The 21624-nt window shown below is 42.7% G+C and overlaps 1 protein-coding gene across 1 annotated transcript in view; it reads left to right on the top strand.

Moving 5' to 3' along the window:
- Nucleotides 1-4528: 4528 nt before the first annotated feature.
- CRLF3 (cytokine receptor like factor 3) overlaps nucleotides 4529-21624 on the top strand; it is a 37515-nt gene continuing 20419 nt past the window's right edge. The window contains exons 1-3 of the mRNA XM_060135878.1: nucleotides 4529-4708; nucleotides 17609-17816; nucleotides 21223-21310. Coding sequence (XP_059991861.1) covers nucleotides 4592-4708; nucleotides 17609-17816; nucleotides 21223-21310 — 413 coding nt within the window. The 5' untranslated portion in view covers nucleotides 4529-4591. The remainder of the gene's footprint in view (nucleotides 4709-17608; nucleotides 17817-21222; nucleotides 21311-21624) is intronic.

The following is a 21624-nucleotide window of genomic DNA, read 5'->3' as shown; positions in this document are numbered from 1 at the left end:
AAATAACGCAGGAAGTAGGATAAGGAAAGGAATGTCAGAATAGGGGTTGTGAGTTTTTTTAAGTGACTAAAATTTTTAAAAGGATATATAGCATGAGTTTCTCAGGAGTCTTTGGGGAGAGTTAGCCCAATTCTGAACGGTTCATCCTCTGCAGTTTAGGTTGTAACTTCCGGCAGTTTTCTTGGGCAATTACTACTACTCCACTTTCCATCTTCCAAAAATTTATGGAACTTTCTAGTGCTCTTTTGTGTTCTCTACTGTTCCATTTGTCCCTAATCCATTTGTTTTCCTAATCTAGTTTTAAATCCCTTAATTGTTATTTTGATGGGGTTTTGGAAGGGAAAGGAGAGAAGCACCTGTGGCCAAGCCAAGAAAAGCCTTAAGACTCAGTTTACGGTTTACCTTGTTCAAGAAACTTTTCCTGATACCTCCTTCCTTCCACTATACTTTAGGCTGGATTAGGTGGCTGTCTCTGTGCTTCTACTCATTGCACTCAATATATTAGAATATAAATTCCTGCTTATGTGTGAGTGATCCCCCTACTGGACTATGAAGGCAAGTCCTAGGTCTCATTCCTGATTTGATTCCCAGCACCTAAGCACAGAGCCAGACACATACCTTGTACTCTTTAGATATTTTGTAAATAAATGTGTGCTTTTACCCGGCCACACTATTCAGCCTTTGCATGAGTCCTGTGAGGAAGACATTTACATTATTGTCGATTTAGAGAAATGTAGCTCACACATGTTTCCAAAGTTACAGTGTTTAGCCAAGTCTCCTAACTTAAACTTCAGTGCTTTTTAAAAAAATTAATTAATTAATTAATTTTTGGCTCCGTTGGGTCTTTGTTGCTGCGTTCAGTCTTTCTTTAGTTGTGGCGAGTGGGAACTACTCTTCGTTGTGGTGCGCAGGCTTCTCATTACGGTGGCTTCTCTTGCTGTGGAGCATGGGCTCTAGGTGCGCAGGCTTCAGTAGTTGTGGCATGTGGGCTCAGTAGTTGTGGCTCACGGGCTCTAGAGTGCAGGCTCGGTAGTTGTGGCGCACGGGCTTAGTTACTCCGCGGCATGTGGGATCTTCCCGGACCAGGGCTCGAACCTGTGTCCCCTGCATTAGCAGACAGATTCCCAATCACTGTACCACCAGGGAAGCCTGGCAATTATATTCTTATCGTAAATATCTCAATTAGCAAGTCCTTTGTTTCTTTCTTTTTTTTTTTTTTTTGCGGTACGCGGGCCTCTCACTGTTGTGGCCTCTCCCGTTGCGGAGCACAGGCTCTGGACGCGCAGGCTCAGAGGCCATGGCTCACGGGCCCAGCCGCTCCGTGGCATGTGGGATCTTCCCAGACTGGGGCACGAACCCGCGTCACCTGCAGCGGCAGGCAGACGCTCAACCACTGCGCCACCAGGGAAGCCCAAGTCCTTTGTTTCTTGTAGCATGAGGAGTCTGTGCCTCTGAATCTGCTCACCTCTGGGTACTCTTGAAATTCAGGTCAGTGCTAGACTAATGTGGTGACACGGAGATTAAAAACTCTGTAAGCCCTGTCTGATGGCCTGCTGCCTTCTGTCATCACCACCTCTAGATCAGTCTTCCTCTCTGTTATTGACCAGGGCATTTATTCTTCAGAAACTTGTGCTCTAAAGTTAAAAAAAATAAAAAATAAAAATATTTCGAGCCTGCGGACACAGTTTTACAGCTTTTCTTCAGTTTTCTTCGTGTTATTTTTATGGGTAGTGTGGATATATTAGATACACATTTCCTGCCTCCCATCAGTTAGTAGGTCAAGGAAATAAAGTTGAATGAGACTAAGATTGGTAGCTTGTCTTTATGGAAGTTTTCCTTTTAATTTTTTTTTTTTTAAATTTCACTTAGTAAAGCTTTCTGGAGTGGGAGCCAATTCTGTTCAATTAGCTTTAGAGAGCACACAGAACATATCATGTTCAAGAACAATTAATAAATCCTGTTTTTTACTGACTCAATGTGTGTCCAAACTCTCCTGTTCCCTTGAACCATTTGCCTATCTTTCCCCCTGCTTTCACTGTCAAAACTCCATACAAGGGCTTCCCTGGTGGCACAGTAGTTAAGAATCCGCCTTCCAATGCAGGGGACACGGGTTCGAGCCCTGGTCTGGGAAGATCCCACATGTGGCGGAGCAACTAAGCCCGTGCGCCACAACTACTGAGCCTGCACTCTAGAGCCCACAAGCCACAACTACTGAGCCCACGTGCTGCAACTACTGAAGCCCGGGTGCCTACAGCCCGTGCTCCGCAACAAGAGAAGCCACCGCAATGAGAAGCCCGTGCGCTGCAACGAAGAGTAGTCCCCACTTGCCGCAACTAGAGAAAGCCTGCACGCAGCAACGAAGACTCAACACAGCCAAAAATAAATAAATTAAAAACAAACAAACAAACAAAACCCCACAAAACTCTGTAAAAGCCAACATCCTAATTCAAGTCTCCATCATATCATAACTAGACTAACGCCATTTAGTTCTGCCTATTTACTCCCCTCTAGTTATCTCATGCATATTCATTTCACTGAACAAATATTTATTGAGAATTTACAGTATGCCAACCCCTGCCTTACCTTAACACAAACCGAAGTCCCACCTCTCTATCATTTATCTTCCTAAAACATTGTTTTGCAAATGTCACTGCACATGCAAAAATCTTTAATGTCTATTCATTAAAGTCAAAGCTTCTTAACCTGAGCTCCAGGGCCCTTACTTTTCTCTTAACTTCATCTCCCAATATATTATTCCGTCCTTCCTCTCCAGGCAAAGTGGTCTGCTCCTCCTTCCTTACACAATCCATTTATATTCCTGTCTGCAAGTCCTTATACCCTTTCCTTAGTTTTATCTTACCTGGGGTGCCTTTACTTACTCCTTTTTGTTTAGTTAATGCCTTGATTCATTCCACAGGTATTTGTTGAGAATCTACTGAGTGGCTTGCTACTTCAGGATAAAGATAATCTCCCATTTTCTCCAGAAGAGCCTTCATTTTCTAAACTTCTCTAATTTCAAGTGTCATTTACTTAGCACCAAACAATGCGGTAGAAAGGGCTTTAGTCTGGCCCAGGAAAACTGCAATCTAGCCTCTAGCACAGATTAATTGTGTAACCTTGAGACAATCACTGTTCTGTTTTTGTTTCCTGGGGAGGCAACTCTACCATCCTTGGCCAGGGGTCAGCAAACTATGGCCAGAGGGGAGAAGCGGGGAGGGATATACTGGGAGATTGGGATTGACATATACACACTAGAATATATAAAACAGAAAACTAGTAAGGACCTACTGGATAGCACAGGGAACTCTACTCAATACACTGTAATGGCCTATATGGAAAAGAATCTAAAAAAGAGTGGATATAGGTATATGTATAACTGATTCACTTTGCTGTACACCTGAAACTAACACAACATTGTAAATCAACTATACTCCAGTAAAAACTTTAAAAAAACAAAAAACAAAAAACTATGGCCAAGGCCACATCTGACCCACCACCTGTTTTTGTATGGCCCCTGAACGAAGAATGGTTTTCACCTTTTTAAGTAGTTGAAAAAAGATGCAAAGAGGGCTTCCCTGGTGGCGCAGTGGTTGAGAGTCCGCCTGCCGATGCAGGGGACATGGGTTCGTGCCCTGGTCCAGGAAGATCCCACGTGCCGCGGAGCGGGTGGTCCCATGAGCCATGGTCGCTGAGCCTGCGCGTCCGGACCCTGTGCTCCGCGACGGGAAAGGCCACAACACTGAGAGGCCCGCGTACCAAAAACAAAACAGAAAAAGATGCAAAGAATATTTTGTGACATGTGACAATTATGTGACATTCAAATTTGTGTCCATAAGTTTTATTAGCACACGGTCACGCCCATTTATTCACTATATTGCAACAGAGGCCTTATGGCCCACCGAGCTTCACATTTTCAATTACCTGGCCCACACAGGAAAGTTTGATAACATCCGCCTTGCAGCTCTGCCAGGATTGAGGTACCTACCACTGGCCCACGCTTAGGCCTCTGTCTTGGCTCCCTCATTAGACTACAAGCTTCTGGGTGATGGGGCCTTTGATTCCTGTGAGCGTAGTGCCTGATTCACAGTAACCTCCTAAAACACTAGCCACTGCAGGGATGCTCGTTTACTAGGCAGGTAGGACAATGATGATTCAAGACCCATCCGGGTTGAAATCCCAACGGCTTGAAATCCCGACGGCTTGAGAAAGTTGATTCTCCTCTCTGTCCCACAGTTTTCTCCTCTGTGGGATAGAGGTGCAAGGAGGCCTCGTAGTGAGGCCAGAATAAGATAAGGTGTGGGAAGCACTTCGTGAGGTGTAGTCATTAATCTTTCCCTAGCTCCGTGCGTGCCCCGAGGAAGCATCACTGGCAGGTGCTGCTTGGGAGCTGAGCTGAGACCAGCTGGGCCTGCAGCGCGAGAGGCTCCCGGCCCCGGACGCACGTTGAGCGCTGCTGTCAATCAAGGCCGCCGTGGGGCGGGGCGGGGCGGTGCTTCCGCCTGCGCTTGGCCGCTCGGGGCCGCTCGGCGGCGCCCGGGACAGTTGGGAGCCGCGCCCGCAGCCGCCGGCCGCGCGGCCGGACGAGGGGACGATGGAGCTGGAGCCCGAGCTGCTGCTGCAGGAGGCCCGCGAGAGCGTGGAGGCGGCGCAGAGCTACCGGCGGGAGCTAGGCCAGAGGCTGCAGGGGCTGCGGGAGGCGCGGAGGCAGGTCGGAGGGCCGCGCCCGCAGGGGCGCTGTGGGCCCCAGGGAGGGCGCGGGGTGCCAGGCGATGGGCGAGGGCACGGAGGGCTGCGAGGGGCGGGAGTGTCCGGAAACTCTGAAGGGAGGAGGGAAGCGTCTCTGAAGGTTCGGGAGACCTGGCAGGGTCTGGGAATGGGGAGGTGGGTTCTGCGGGGGGGTGGGGGGTGGGGGAGGGGGACGGGGGGTCTTAAGAGGAAGGGGCAAATTTGGGGGATCGAGGGAGAGTGTGAGGGGAGTACCCTAAGCTGTGTGGGGCGGTGTCGGGGATGCGATGGGGTCCGAGGTTGGGGGGAGTGAGGGACCAGAGCAAAAACCGAGGGCGTCACAGAGGGTAGTGAAGATTGAGAGAGTTGGGGGAGGTGGAGATTCTTTGGAAAACCTACCTTGTGGATGGAGAGCGATTTTAGAGAGCGTTAGGAAAATGTGTAGCAGTGACTTGGGGAGAGCTCAAAGTGGAGGCGGAATGGACAGTGGAAGGGATGTACTAAGGAGAGACAGAGGAGTGGAGGAGTAGTAACGTTAACACTAAATGAATGGAAGTGATGTCAAAGTAGTATTTAGTATCTCATATGATCTTGAATGCATTAAAAAATCATGTAGCGGGATCCCATTCTAGAGAGTTTGGATTTTAAGGTGAAGCTATGTTGGAAGGGCAAAAGAAGGAAAATGAAGCCTCTGGGGGATGGGATACAAAAGTGTAGGGAAATGGAAAAACAGATTTAAAGAGAGAAGTGTTGAAAGGAGAAGCTAAATATACTTTTAAGTGACGGCAGTTATCTGCTCCATGGGGACCTGGTTATCAAAGATAAAGGAACGCCACATGGTTTCTCTACACCCTGGAACATATACAGAAAAAGATATAACCCACTGCCAATGTGCAGGAGGACAGATAATCCTCAAGCTACTATTAATTCAGGTGCTTAATAAGTGCTTTTTGAGTCCGTGGGATTCCGTTTGAGTGGAATCATTTGAGTGAGTGGGATTTTTCAACATCACTTTTGTTATTAATATATATTGTCATCCTAGTAACTCCCATGCTGCACGGAATCTGAAAATTACAACTGGTAGAATAGTGCCCTTGGATATTCTCATCATTAAGGATACTCAACATGCTTTAGGTTTTATACATTTAAAAATCCTTGTAGATTTTAAATGTAGGCCAGGCATCTTTTGTAGTTTAGTAGCACATCTGGGAGCAAGATCTAGATATGGTGATCCTGATTTGACGAATGCTTTTTAAGGTCTTCCAATATATTCATTTTGATTTCCACTTGAAAACACCTGCGTTATTCCTTCTGCTGTTTTGAAATAGAGGTTCTAAATCTAGGGCATATTTAAAAAGAGATTAAAGTATCTCTTATTATATGATTAATGTTGCAGCCAATTAAGATGTCATATATGAATGAGACTATTGTTTAACTGCATCAAGGATTAAGAAACAGAGGTGATACTAAATGAATGAGCTTATCACCTGGGAGAAGTGCTTATTACTTTCTCGTGTGATATTGAACACATTAAAACAATTTAGTATGATCTCATCCTGAATGGTTTAGTATTGTTTCCAAACCTACATTCTTTTAAATTCTATGTCCAAAAATTTAAAGACAGAACATACTTTCCTATAACTTAGTGGAGTTTGGTATGGGGTTTTGTTTTGTTTTTGAGGACCATTGTCTTGTGCTTGAAACAGAAGACACTAAGAGAACATCCATTAGCTTAGGTTCTTAATGACATTGCCTTCGGACTAGACTGAGTAATGTCATACTGTTGTGAACTGAAGTGTGTTTTGTGCCGGTGCCAGTTACAACAGCTTCTAGTTCTAAAAGCTTTAATTCTTCCTCAAAGCTAATTCCAGTGGGTTGTACACGTTTGGGTTTGTAGAATAAGTCCTCTGTCAGCTTGCATTTTAAGGAAGGTCAGTGTTACAAAAATGTTATCAAAATAAGCAGCTGCTTTTGTTTAGTGTTTAGGATATTTTTAGGGTTCCAGTCATTTTCAGAATAACTACATAAAATATATGGCTTTTCAGTCAAAGATTTTGTATCAGGGAAGGATGAGAGAGCAGAGAGGAAAGATGCTCCCTTTGTATATATTTTTTACTTGCCGATTTTGTTTCCTTTTGGCATAGGATTTTTTTAAAAAATGGATATGTAATTTACATACCATAAATTCATACCTTAAAATGTACAATTCAGCAGTTTTAGTGTATTTGCAAAGTTGTGCAGCCGTCACCACTAATTCCAGAACATTTTCATCACCCCAAAAAGAAATCCGGTACCTGTTAGCTGTCACTCTTCCAGCCCCCGATAACCACTAAACTACTCTCTGTCTCTATTTGGATTTGCCAGTTTTGGACATGTCATATAACTGGAACCATACTGTCTGTGGCCCCTTGTGGCTGGCTTCTTTGACTTAGGCATAATGTTTTCAGGGTTCACCCATGAGGTAGCATGTAGCTGTACTTTAGTCCTTTTTGTGGCTGCATAATATTTGTTGTGTGGATATACCACATTTTATTTATCCATTCATCAACTGATAGATATTTGGGTTATTTTCACTTTTTGGCTCTTATGAATAATCTTGGTGTGAACATTCATGTACAAGTTTTCGTGTAGACATGTTTTCAGTTCTTTTAGTACTTAGGGATTGCTGGGTCGTGTGGTAACTCTTCGTTTAACCTTTTCAAGAACTCTTGGCATACTTTTTATCTTTGCTTTTGTTTCTTACCCTTTAAACATCTCTCATGAAATTTGCCTCCTGTTAGGAAATCATGGCTACGAAAATTTAGAAGGAACAAGAGTTTTTTTACTGTCAATCTTTTAGTGTGAAAAACAACTGGCAGCATGTAGCAGTTTCTCTTCTTGTGGTTAAGTTTAAGCCCTACCCTCTGTCTTCAGAGAAAAGGAAGTTCTGTGTAGGAATGAAGGGTAGTCTGTAACTCTTACTGTTTGAATACGTTAAAGACTAGAGAGATGTTCATTGTCTTCAGGAAATCAGATAATCTTTACAGTCAGCCTGGAGTAACTGATGTTGAAATCATTAGGAATAGTTCTGTATAGCTCCCTGGAATCCTTGGTATTAAGATGTAAATACCAAAGAAATTAACTTCAACCCTCCTTAAATACTCATTTGTTCATTTACTCAATAAATATGCACTGGGTGCGTTCTGTGGGTCAGAGGTACTTCTAGGTCCTAGAAATACTGTGGGTAGGGAAACAGCATTGCTCTCACAGATTTACTCTTTCCTTTGGTGGCTAGTCATCAGACTCTAAAACCTAAAAACAAAACAAATAGGAGAAATCTAAATTCTTGTGTATTCATTTTTAGATTTCAGTTCCATTGTGTTGTTCATCCCTTGTTGACTTCTACAGGTTGACTTTCCTGCTTCTTGTAAGTAGAGATAGCTGATCAGGATGTCACGTAGTGTGTCAGCTGGCCAGTCAGATATGCCTCAAAGAGTGACACTAGTTTGATGACATTGCCACTGTCCAGGACCTAGTCTTCAAGCCTTGCAGGTCCAGAAACTCCATGTTTGTACATTATCAAAGGAGGATTAGTTTGAGGTACTGGAGGTGCCAACAGTAAGAAATACCAATATTCTAGTCTGTGTACAGTTATAATTTACTCTAAAATGAACTGTTGGCCTTCATGTGCCTTTAATTAGTGTGATTCAGTGTCTGTAGGGGCGTTGACAAGAGCATGTCTCTGCTCTTTCAGAGTAAAGGGCCAGATCCTGGTGCCTAATTAAGACACTGGCAAGGACCCTGCCCAGCTCTGGGCAGTGGTGTCCCTTTGATCGTTGCTACTACAAGTGTGGTCCACGACCGCAGCAGGGTCATCCTGACCTGAGAGCTTGTGAAGAATGCAGGAATCAGGCGCCCCCTAGACCTGGTGAATCATCATCAGGTGTGATGTGTATGCACATTAAAAATAGAGGCACAGTGCCTTAGAGGATACCATTAACTCTTCATCAGCGCTCTACCAATTTCTGTAGTTTATCCTGAACCGTAGGTGTGTTGTTGTAAACTGCTGTGGTTTATCCTCAAGATTAAAATGCTGTTTGAAATAGCATGGGTTTAGATAATTATGCAGTGACAGACAAGTGAATAATTGACGATCTCAAGCCAGCACTTGCCCTAGCGTGTCTTAACATCTGTATTGTGACAATTTGTCTCTCATAGTATTTTTTTAAAATTTATTTATTTTATTTATTTTTATTTTTGGCTGCGTTGAGTCTTCGTTGCTGCACCTGGACTTTTTCTAGTTGGAGCGAGCGGGGGCTACCCTTCATTGCGGTGCCCGGGCTTCTCATTGCAGTGGTTCTCTTATTGCGGAGCACGGGCTCTAGGCACGCAGGCCTCAGTAGTTGTGGCTCGCAGGCTCTAGAGCGCAGGCTCAGTAGTTGTGGCGCATGGGCTTAGTTGCTCCGCAGCATGTGGGATCTTCTCAGACCAGGGCTCGAACCTGTGTCCCCTGCCTTGGCAGGTGGATCCTCAACCACTGCGTCACCAGGGAAGCCCTCTCATAGTATTTTGTTTTCAATTTTTTAATAGTTGATTTCAGATAATTTTTTGAAGATCTTATTAGGAACTTTGATATTCCTAATGTACAATACCAGGTTCTCCATAGATCATTATTCTCACAGGATTTGAAAACACGTAGCATACTAGTTAAAGACTGGAACAGATAGAGAACTCAGTGGGGGGAAAAAGTTATTTCAGAAAACCAGGGCAGGAAGTCTTAGTAGCTCAGCAAAGAAAAGAAAGCTGTTATTGCTTCTTTTATCTCCCACTTCCCCTTCTGTTACCCGTTTTCAAAACAGTCCAAAAAATCTGTTTGAAAATAATCTGTTACTGCAGTAGTACTTAAAATGCCCCTATTATAGTGTCCTAAGAAAAGGTTAAATCTGGAGCTGGGGAAAACCAAGAACAGATGAAATAATCTGAAAATCACCCATAATTCTACTCCTTACAGACAACCACTGTTAGCATTTTGGTGTATCCTTCTAGACATATTATTTTGCCAAATTGAAAGACTGCTGTATATGCAACTTTATATTTGTTGTTTTCTTTTGGTTAGCATTATATCATAAGCATTATGAAAGATTTCCCACGTACAGTCTAATTTTTAATGCAGAGGTGAATAGTCTATTACATAGGTACTTACGGAGCATTTGTTGGTGGTAGGCTGAATATGTATTGACTCAAATATGCCAAAATACTGGAAGCAAAGCTCTAGAAGCAACACTAAATCAACTACCAAGGGAAAAAAAAAGGCTGCACATATATTTGTGTGCAAAAACCACATATTTACATTGGCTTTTCAGTCATCCTTTTTTAAGTCTTTTCACAAATTGTCTTTAAACACGACACTCTGAAAGCTGCTTGTTGAGTCCAAACCTCACTTGAAATGTAGCATATAAATGAGAATTTAAACAAGCATTCAGAATCTATAATGTTAACCTCAAAAAGTGTGTGAGTGTCACAGAGGAACCCAGTTTCTCTCTGTGTAGAATTTTTTTTTTCAATATAGAGTGTAATGTAAATTTAAATTTGATAGAGAAGAACTGTTCTTATTACTAGAAACCTGGTAAATAATATGGCTAATTTGTGATCTAAAGCCAAACAAATGTAGGGCAGACTTTTTTTAATTTTTATTTTTAAATTTTTTTGGCCACACTGCATGACTTGTGGGGTCTTAGTTCCCCAACCACGGATCGAACCCGGGCCCCTGGGCCCTGGCAGTGAAAGCGCCGAGTCCTAACCGCTGGACCACCAGGGAATTCCTGGGACAGGCTTTTATTTTTGAGGGGTATCCATGAATCATTTATATTTGCAGTTATTTTACTTTTTTTGCATTTGCCCCTATTAGGTGTGAGACCTTGAGAAACTTAACTTTCCTGATTCCTCACTTCCCTATCTGTACAATGTAGATAAGGATAGTACCTACTTTACTTGGCCAGTGTGGGAATTAAAATGAGAAATATATGTAAAACGTTTAGCACGATGCCTGGGACATATGAACTGCTTAATAAATACTAGCCATAGAAATAATGCCACCAAATATTATTATTATTCAAGGTGACCTCCCCGACTTCTCCAACTGGTAACTTATTCTTTAAATGTCTCCTACTCTCTTTCCCAGCAGAATGACCTTTTTGAGCTCTGATGGGTTTGTGGCTGTCTCACTTACATAAGGACTTAATACGTTTTACTATAGTTACATGTGCATGCAACTGTCTCCTTTACTAGAATGATAGTTTTTTGAGGTCAGGATCATGCCTTATTCATCTTTATAACCCCAGTTCCTGGCACTAGACCTCAATAAATATAGAATGAATGCCTTTATGAATGTTGTGGGTGTGATTTTGCAGACATTCTTTTTAGATTGTTCGTCGTCTTGATTATAGGCACCCTATTCACTAATGCAGATAAGCAAGAATTAAACATTTGTTTTATCATGATTTGGTTATTTGTCACTACATAATAAACTATGCCAAAGCATAATGGCTTAAAAGGCAACAATTTGCTTAGTGTTCGGGGGATTAACCAGGGCTCAGTTGGGCAGTTCTGATTTTGCTGGCAGCTCTCATGTAATTGCAGTCAGATGGCAGCTGAGGCTGGAATGTTCAAGATAGAACATTTACTTACCTGTGTGGAGCCTTAAGTAGTAGCAGGACTCAGTTGGAATGCTGGCATGGCTGAGCCTGGATGCCAAGCTCTCTCCCTCCCACACTCTTCCTCCCACCCCTCTCACTCTTCTCCCCCTTCCACTTGTTCTCGCAAGAAAGATAGCCATGCTTCTTTTTTTTTTTTAGATTAATTAATTTATTTTTGGCTGCGTTGGGTCTTTGTTGCTGCACGCGGGCTTTCTCTAGTTGTGTTGAGTGGGAGCTACTCTTCATTGCGGTGCGCGGGCTTCTCGTTGCGGTGGCTTCTCTCATTGTGGAGCACGGGCTCTAGGCGCACGGGCTTCAGGAGTTGTGGCTCGCGGGCTCTAGAGCACAGGCTCAGTACTTGTGGTGCACGGGCTTAGTTGCTCCACGGCATGTGGGATCTTCCTGGACCAGGGCTTGAACCCGTGTCCCCTGCATTGGCAGGCAGATTCTTAACCACTGCGCCACCAGGGAAGCCCCGATAGCCGTGCTTCTTACACAGTGGCTCAGGAATTCTTGCAGTGCAGAAGTAGAAGTTGCCAGGTAGCCTTAAGGCTGAGGCCTGGAGCTGGCACAGCTCAGTTCCACTCTATAACGATGCACATGTGACTGCATTGCTAGTCACCAGCCCAGCCTCCTGTCCAGGGGAGAGGTCTGCATGAGGATATGAGTACCACAAGGCATGGTTCCTGGTTCATTGGGGCCATTAATGTAACAGACTACCAAGTAATATAATCAAGATTTTCTTTTTGAAAGTTTTTTTTTTTTTTTTTTTGCGGTACGCGGGCCTCTCACTGTTGTGGCCTCTCCCGTTATGGAGCACAGGCTCCGGACGCACAGGCTCAGCGGCCATGGCTCACGGGCCCAGCCGCTCCGCGGCATGTGGAATCCTCCCAGACCGGGGCACGAACCCGTGTCCCCTGCATCGGCAGGCGGACTCTCAACCACTGCGCCACCAGGGAAGCCCTTGAAAGTTTTAATAAGTATGTTTTAAAAAAACATAACTGTAGGGACTTCCTTGGTAGTCCAGTGGTTAAGACTCCACGCTGCCAATGCAGGGGCCCGGGTTTGATCCCTGGTCAGGGAACTAGATCCTGCATACTGCAACTAAGACCCAGTGCAGCCAAATAAATAAATGAATATTTTTTAAAAAAACAGAAAGCCTAACTGTAAGAGACAAGAAGGAAATGTAGCAGCACATATGAGTCCATACACGAAGCAGACAGTTCAGATTTCCTGCCACTTGACTAGCTTTTCATCGGATTGTGGTAGAATTTAAATGAGACCATGGGTATAAGTTCCTGGTACACAGTAGGTGTTCACTAGGTGGGAGCTGCTGTTGTATTGTTATTATTGCCATTTTATTTTTAATGACTAATATCTTGGTGTCAGTGTGAAGACACATAGCTAATGCAGTACATTTCATATGAACTGAGAAGAAACATTTTGGTTAGCTTCTTCAATTTCAATTGACTATTTTTTATCTTTGTCTTTTATTTTTGCCCTATGTTCTTGTTAGCTAATAGTGTGTAAAGACAGTCTCTAATTTTAAAATAGTTTTAGTTTCCTGTAAGCAAAACAATTGGGAAAATAAATTCTTAGATTACCCTTGGAGGATAAAAATTCTTTTCTTCTATAAAGTCATGAAAATGCATGTTTCAGAGGAGGTAGAGGAGATTCCAGTTACTTAATTTCCTGAAACACACACATGTTATGTTGTGTTATAGATAGAGCAACTGTATATTGCCACTTAAGACCAGAGGTGTCTTAAATCAGATTCTAGGTAGGTTTTATGACATTTTAGTAGCTAAACTCTAGAAAATATCAGTCACTGTTGTCTTGGAGGGCTGTGAAGTATATATTTTCTAGGCTTTTGCATGGCTTAGTATTGATGTATAATCTTGATGACTTTTTGGCATTTTGAGAACTTATCCTCATGTTAAAACTTTAAAAATACAGTTGCTTTGGAATTAGAGTCAACTGCAGTGGAAACTTTGTAAATAAGATTTAATGGTCTGTTACAGGAGAGGTTTTAGTAGAAAATTCGTTCTGAATATTGTTGTTTTTTTTTTGTTTTGTTTTTTTTTATGTTGGGGATAGGAGTTTTTATTAATTAATTTTTTTTTGCTGTATTGGGTCTTAGTTTCTGTATGAGGGCTTTCTCTAGTTGTGGCAAGCGGGAGCCACTCTTCATCGCGGTGCATGGGCCTCTCACTATCGCAGCCTCTCTTGTTGCGGAGCACAGGCTCCAGATGCGCAGGCTCAGCTGTTGTGGCTCACGGGCCTAGTTGCTCCGCAGCATGTGGGATCTTCCCAGACCAGGGCTCGAACCCGTGTCCCCTGCATTGGCAGGCAGATTCTCAACCACTGCACCACCAGGGAAGCCCCTGAATATTGTTAATCAACATAAACAATGTATATTACAGTTTCCCTTCTGAGACCTTGAGTTGTGTATCATTTGTATTTTTCTTAAATTTACTTTGTTACAAACCATCACAGTTGTTTTGCCCTGAGTGGTTGTCTACCACATTTTTTTTTTAACATCTTTATTGGAGTATAATTGCTTTACAATGTTGTGTTAGTTTCTGCTGTATAACAAAGTGTATCAGCTATATGTATACATATATTCCCTCCCTCTTGGCATCTCCCTCCCTTGTACTGTTGGTGGGAATGTAAATTGATACAGCCACTATGGAGAGCAGTATGGAGGTTCCTTAAAAAAATAAAAATAGAACTACTATATGACCCAGCAGTCCCACTACTGGGCATATACCCTGAGAAAATTCGTAATTCAGAAAGACATGCACCCCAGTGTTCACTGCAGCACTATTTACAGTAGCCAGGACATGGAAGCAACCTAAGTGTCCATCGACAGATGAATGGATAAAGAAGATGTGGCACATATATCCAATGGAATATTACTTAGCCATGAAAAGAAATGAAATTGAGTTATTTGTAGTGAGGTGGATGGTCCTAGAGTCTGTCATACAGAGTGAAGTAAGTCAGAAAGAGAAAGACAGATACCATATGCTGACACATATATGGAATCTACCACATGATTCTTTATGCAAGGACAAGAAATACACATTGCAGCAGGAAATGTCTTCATCCAATACATAATTTACCGGTTTATGGGAATGCTTTAAAATGGGGTCTGTAAGCACTAACCAGCTTGGTGTAGTGGACAGACCATGGTCCTTGGAGTCGCACTGTTTCTGGCACTGGGAAGCCGTGGGGAAGTTATTTGACTTCCTTGAGCTTTACTTTCTTCAACGTAGACAATACAGACCTACCTCTCAGTGTTGTTGGGAAGGTTGAGTGAGCTATAACACTCAATGGACCATGGTACCACCTCAAATATGAAGAAATTCACTCAGCAGCAAAGTTTGCATTTTAAAATTAGTTTTATTAAAAGCCAAGCGAATGAACTTGATTAGTTACATGATTCAATTAAAGGTGGCTGTGGCTTTGAATTATGAACTGTTTCAGGGAGAAGAAAATGATGCCAAGGTAGTGTCAAGTTTGGAACAGCAGTGGTCGGGAATCTATGAACAAAAAGGAGTCAAATTTATAATGAAATTGCGGGAGGTGGATTTGGAAATGTATTCTCCCTTCGCTGGCCCTCTCACTGCTTTGTGCTCACACACTTCCTTTTTTTCTGAGGTTCTGAAACAAAAACAAAACGTAGTGGAGCTCTGCAGCAGTTGAAGGAGCTTTTGAATTCTTCCTAAAGAGGAAATTGACTTTACCTAACTAATGCACTTCCTGTGTGTGCGGTGTCCGCTGAAGAGGGAGATAGGACCTCACTGGTACAGCGCTCGACTGCAGAATTTCCTCCCGGTGGTGAGGGTGCGCCAACACATTGTCTTCATTTACTCTGGTATCTCTAAGGCCGGTATGAATCACCTGGGGATCTTGTTACCGATGCAGCTTCTGATCCAGTAATTCTGGGTGGGGCCTGAGATTTTGCATTTCTAACAATATTCCAGGTGAGATATATCAAAATCATAAGGCATTCTTTTCCTGGTTCTTTTTAAAAGGTCTTAAAAACATACACGATTAACTTAATTTCATTGAACATTTATTTGCTAGGTGCTATGTATGTTAGGGCCTGATTCTCAAGGATCCCACAGTTGGTGGTGCACCAGATCAAGGAGATTTTGAATATACCCGCCCCCTGATTTTTTTTAAACTTCGTCTTGGGTTTAGAAGTTCTCTAGTAACTTTACAGAGATTAGTTAACAATTAAACTTAAATTAGGATTTCTCTTTTTCTTTATGATTTAAGAAATTCTTTCACTTACCACACATATACCATCATAACTTACATTAATGTCAAAAGGGGAAAAAAATTGTTTCTGTGATCTCCTCACCCCAGCCAATCAAACCATTTTTTTTCCCCTGTGTTTCTTTGTAGTCCTTAGACGTGGGCATCTTTTGTTTTTACATGGTTGTGAACATTTCTGGACAACAGTTTTGTATTGTTTTTAATTTTAGTGTTAGAGAATAGAAAGTTTTCTAAATTTCTCTATTAACTGTTGAAATATTGTACTTTATCCATATTTTGATATGTTCTTGGTGTATTTTTCTGGGATGTCAAATGCTCTTGCTAAGATCAAGTTAGCAAAGGGTTAGGGTAGTAAACATAACATGTCTTAGGAAACTAATATAATATCTGCAAAGTAAAGTATGAGTTTGCTTTAATTCAACTGAATGTTTGGCTTATAGTTAGAATTTTCCTGTTAAGTGAGAAAAAGTGAATTGTATCTTATCTGTATTCTTAAAAAAAAAATCCGGTGTCTATATAGACAACTGACTTGTTTTCAGAATATCTGTGAGATGTAAAGATTTTCCTGTTATATCTTCTAGAACAGCAGTTCTTAATATGGGCTCTGTGGACCTAGGGTAGTGTCTCTCAGAGTGTGGGCTGCAGAGTCACAGGTGTGCTTGTGAAAAAGAACTCTGCCCATACGCTCCCTCAGCCCCTTCTCCAAGCTGGTTCTGGGATGGAGCCCTGCCATCTAAACTATAACAGGATGCAATTGTATATACGTGATTCTTCTGCAAAGCAAGTTTCAGAATTACTGCTCTGAGTGAGCCATGGTTGGGATCTGAGGGAATTGCAATCTCTGAAATTCAATAAATGTCTTTTGGGTAGGGTTTATTCATTTTTCTGGGAAGAAGGTTCATAAACCTCTCATTAAGATTCTCAAAGAGGACGATGACTGAAAAAGGATGAAGTCATTGTCCCAGAAGGTGTGTTTTTCCTGAACATCTGTCTTCTGCCTCCTCTGAACCTTTTGGATTGTGAATAAATTCTTAGTTTTCTTTTACCATAATGAGGGCATGTTGTCCATGAAGTGATTTTTTTTTTGTATTGTGTTTTTTTTATAGCTATTCTTCCTTTTTTTAATATAAATTTATTTATTTATTTGGCTGTGTTCTGTCTTCATTGCGGTGCGCAGGCTTCTTATCGCGGTGGCTTCTCTAGTTGCAGAGCACGGGCTCTAGGCGCGCGGGCTTAAGTAGCTGTGGTATGTGGGCTCAGAAGTTGTGGCTCGTGGGCTCTAGGACACAGGCTCACTAGTTGTGGTGCACGGGCTTAGTTGTTCCGCAGCATGTGGGATCTTCCCGGACCAGGGCTCGAACCTGTATCCCCTGCTTTGGCAGGCGGATTCCTAACCCCTGCGCCACCAGGGAAGTTCCTGTATTGTGGTTTTTTAATCTACTGTTTCTTTATTGCTTTTCAGTAAAATGAATTTTAATTTCTTAATTTAATTTTTTTTGGTACTGAAACGTATTATTTCTGAGAACTACTTTGTGCAGATAATATTTATTTCTAACATTTATTTATTGAGAACAAGTGTGCCCATTATTTTACCAAGTGCAATACATAGACTATTTTTATTTAATCCTTGCAGCAACTCCATGAAGCGAGCATTGTTATACTCATTTGACAAATAAGGGAATTGAGGCATGATGTGTTTAATTAACTTAGCCAGATTGACATAGTTGTGAATGATGGGACCATTCTGTCTCACCTGAAGGCCAACTCTATGGAAGTCTGCCAGTTTGCACAAATGAATCACATTTGGTTTATCATTGAATGGAAGGTGATGGTTGTGTAGTGCCTTGAGATTATTAGGGGTGATGCCTGTGGGTTAGCCTCTTCTAGAGATTCTGATTCTGAGTTTTTATGTTGTTTCTTTTCAGATCAAAGAGAGTGCATCCCAGACGAGAGATGTCCTCAAACAGCATTTTAACGATTTGAAAGGAACCCTTGGGAAGCTCCTGGATGAGCGATTGGTGACCCTTTTGCAAGAGGTGGACACCATTGAACAGGAGACCATTAAACCACTAGATGACTGCCAGAAGCTGATAGAGCATGGAGTTAACACTGCAGCGGACTTAGTCCAAGAAGGTGGGGAGGGCTTCCCTGGTGGCGCAGTGGTTGAGAGTCCGCCTGCCAATGCAGGGAATGCGGGTTCGTGCCCCGGTCCGGGAAGATCCCACATGCCGCGGAGCAGCTGGGCCCGTGAGCCATGGCCGCTGAGCCTGCGCGTCCGAAGCCTGTGCTCCTCAACGGGAGAGACCACAACAGTGAGAGGCCCACGTACCGCAAAAAAAAAAAAAAAAAAAAAAAAGAAGGTGGGGAGTCCAGGGAGCCTGTTAAACGCAGCACATTCAGATTGACGCTGCTGGTGTCTCAGGGTTCCAGCAGGCTTCCTGCCACCTGTGGGGTGCTTAGGCTATGCGTACCTTGGGACAGTTTGTGATACAGGATGACAGGTGTACAGTGAGGTATCCTAGGGTAAATGCAATTAATGTACTAATTATAATCATTTACAAAATACGGAGTAAATTATAATCATTTACAAAATAAGGATTTTTCTCATGGTTCTGTTAACACAGTGATTTTACGGTCATTTTGAGTCTGTTTGCATATTTTTCGGAGTGTCAATGGTCTATAGGATTTAATGCCATCATTCTTCTTAGAGATTAACGAGTAGGATTGGTGTTTACTCCTGAAATTGCACTGGTTATATCCCTAACTTTAGTCAGTTATTTTGGTTAAATCATGCTCGGTTCTTGCCTTGCTGCCTTCCTGTCTCCACATCTACCTACCTCCCCTCCTTCCCTCCTGTAGGTCTTTGTCAGGTACATTAAATAAAAAGGTAATAAGTTCTGCCCTTTGGGGTTCACAGCCCAGTGAGAGAAGCACACACGATGAGAGAGATCTAAGACCTCACGGGAGCACAGAAGGGGAAACGCTTACCTCTGGAAGAGTGTAGGATGGCTTTCTATAGGAGGAGTTCCACCGAGGCTTGAAGAAATTCATCAAGCAGACAAAGGAAGAAAAGGAGGTCACAGCACGATTGGAAGTAGAAGTAACGTCAAGAGTAAAGTGAATGGCATATCTGGGAGATATTGAATGCAGTATTTTAGGCAGCAGAGTTACACAGATTTGCATTTTTTAAAAACGACACTGCCCACAGTTTGGAGACTATGTTAGAGGTTGTAAGGAAGTAAAAGTGACCGATGAGGAAGTTGTGGCAGCAGTCAGATAGGCAGCGATGGGAGACGGTGACAGGTGAAGATGAAGCAGAGCTGGTTTTAAGATTTTTTGGAGGGACTTCCCTGGTGGCGCAGTGGTTAAGAATCTGCCTGCCACTGCAGGGGACATGGGTTCCATCCCTGGTCCGGGAAGATCCCACATGCCGCAGAGCAACGAAGCCCGTGCGCCACAACTACTGAGCCTGCGCTCTAGAGCCCGTGAGCCACAACTACAGAGCCCACACACCACAGCTTCTGAAGCCCATGCACCTAGAACCCATGCTCTGCAACAAGAGAAGCCACCGCAGTGAGAAGCCTGTGCACTGCAATGAAGAGTAGCCCCTCATTCACCTCAACTAGAGAAAGCCCACGTGCAGCAACAAAGCCAAAAATGAATGAATGAATAAATAAATAAATATAAAATTAAAAAAAAAGATATTTTGGAGATAGAATTAATGGTGATCTTACTGAGCCATAAGTGTTGATTATTGGTGATTGCCTGGTTATAGGATGGAGGAGAAAGAAGAATTTAGGATGACCCAACCCAGCGTGATTTTAGACGACCGGTGAATTGTGCCGTTGACTGACACAGAACGTGAAGGGGGAGGGTGGGTAGTTAGACAGTTGGTTTGGGGTATGTTAGTTCAAGGTGCCGGAGATGCCAGGAGTTGGGAATGTGGGTGTGATGCTTAGGAGAGAGATCATACCTTGAGATGTCAATATGGCAGTGAATGGTGTGTATGTCACCTCTGAATCCATGGGAATAAGTAAAATCATCAAGAGATAGTGTACAATATGAGAAGAGAAGGCTACAGAAGGTGGGACTCTGAGGGACGTCAGTATTTAAAAGGGCGCTGAGGAAAAAGGATCCAGGGAAGGAGACTGAATACCATTGGTTCTTTGATGAGTGCTGTGAGTGGCATAGGATGAAAAGTGTGCGTGGCTGGCTCCCAGCTCTGTCACTCCAGCTGGAAGTTAGTCCCCATTTTGGTCCCACTTAGAATATAGTACAAATGTTATCTTTACACACTAATTATATTTTTGTCTTATCTTCAAGGAGAAGTGTTTATTTGCCACTGACAATAACAGTGCCTTTGAGAAAATTATTTTTAGCAAGACTTCAGAATGTCTTTCCCTGGGCGCTTAGCATTTGGAAACAAACTCAGCAGCAGTTCAGCACACGTCAGGAGTGTATACCAATCACCACGAGGCTTGACCAATGTTTTTATTTTAGAAAATAAATCCTTTGAGGCACATACATGCTTGTGGCAGCAACTGATTTTTTTTTAATACTTCAGAAATGTTTTAAATTTCAAACTTTTTCCTCCCCTCCCTTCCCGAGGGATTAAAAACTTATTTATGAAATTTTTAGGATTTTGAGGCAGTGTTCAGTGTGTCTGTTTTCCTTTTGGTAAGGGGGGAAGGTCATGTCATATGGTCTCAAAACACTTGAGTAACTCCAGGGTATACTGAGATGGGAAACAGTTCTAGTAGTGTTCTTGAGGGCTGTGGAAGGACAGAGATGTTGATCATTTTCTTATGACTTTATATAATATTTCCTTTATATGACCCTTCACCCTATTGCTTGTGTCAGGATAATATTTGCACTGACTCCTATTGGAGTTGATAAAGATTCTGTAGGGGAGATGGGAAGAGGTCCCTGGGACTTATGCCTTGCATAAAATTGGTTGACAAGCCAAGTTTCCATTTGTAGAGCAGAATCTTTCATCTCTGGCAGAATGTTGTCATTGTGTACTCCCTTCCTCTTGTGTTTAACCTTAAAGTCGTTTCTAAAATAGTTTCTTATTTATTTATTTATTTGTTTGTTTATTTTTGGCTGCATTGGGTCTTCACTGCTGCACGCGGGCTTTCTCTAGTTGCGACGAGCGAGGGCTACTCTTCGTTGTGGTGTGTGGGCCTCATTACAGTGGCTTCTCTTTGTTGTGGAGCACGGGCTCTAGGTGTGCGGGCACAGTAGTTGTGGCACGCAGGCTCAGTAGTTGTGGCGCACAGGCTTAGTTGCTCCACGGCATGTGGGATCTTCCCAGGCAGGGGCTTGAACCCGTGTCCCCTGCATTGGCAGGCGGATTCTTAACCACTGCGCCACCAGGGAAGTCCCTAAAATAGTTTCTACGTTTACTTTTGGGGAATTTGTGACATCACTTAAGAATTGTTTTCAAGAGAACCAGAGACCCACTTAGACACGGGTTGTGTTGCTTAGTTTATAACGTGACCATTTTTCCCTGTACTAGTTCTCTTATTCCTGATTGTAGGTGAGATCGCCATTCTGGGTGGTGTAGGAGAACAGAATGAAAAACTGTGGAGCTTTACCAAAAAGGCCTCACACATCCAGTTGGACAGGTAAAAGTGTTAGTGTCTCTTGGGCTTAAGCTGTCTGCTTTTCTTTTTTTCTTTTCGCCTGTTAAAAATTCGGATTCAGGGATATAGAAAATGTATTTCTCAAGTTTTCACTGCCCATTACCAGTATTACTAGTATGAAATAGTTGTGATTGTAATCTCTGGTATAGAATTACTGCCGATTTTCTACAATCCTAATGTGTAAGAGAACTGTTAATTTAAAAAAATCTGAACAAAGTCATAGCTCAAACAACGAAGTCCTACTGTATAGCACAGGGAACTATATTCAATATCCTGTGATAAACCATAAGGGAAAA

Source organism: Lagenorhynchus albirostris, chromosome 20 (assembly GCF_949774975.1).
Source record: "Lagenorhynchus albirostris chromosome 20, mLagAlb1.1, whole genome shotgun sequence".
Taxonomy (NCBI): Eukaryota; Metazoa; Chordata; class Mammalia; order Artiodactyla; family Delphinidae; genus Lagenorhynchus; species Lagenorhynchus albirostris.
Note: the sequence above shows the minus strand (reverse complement) of the source record. Positions and strands in the feature narration are given on the sequence as shown.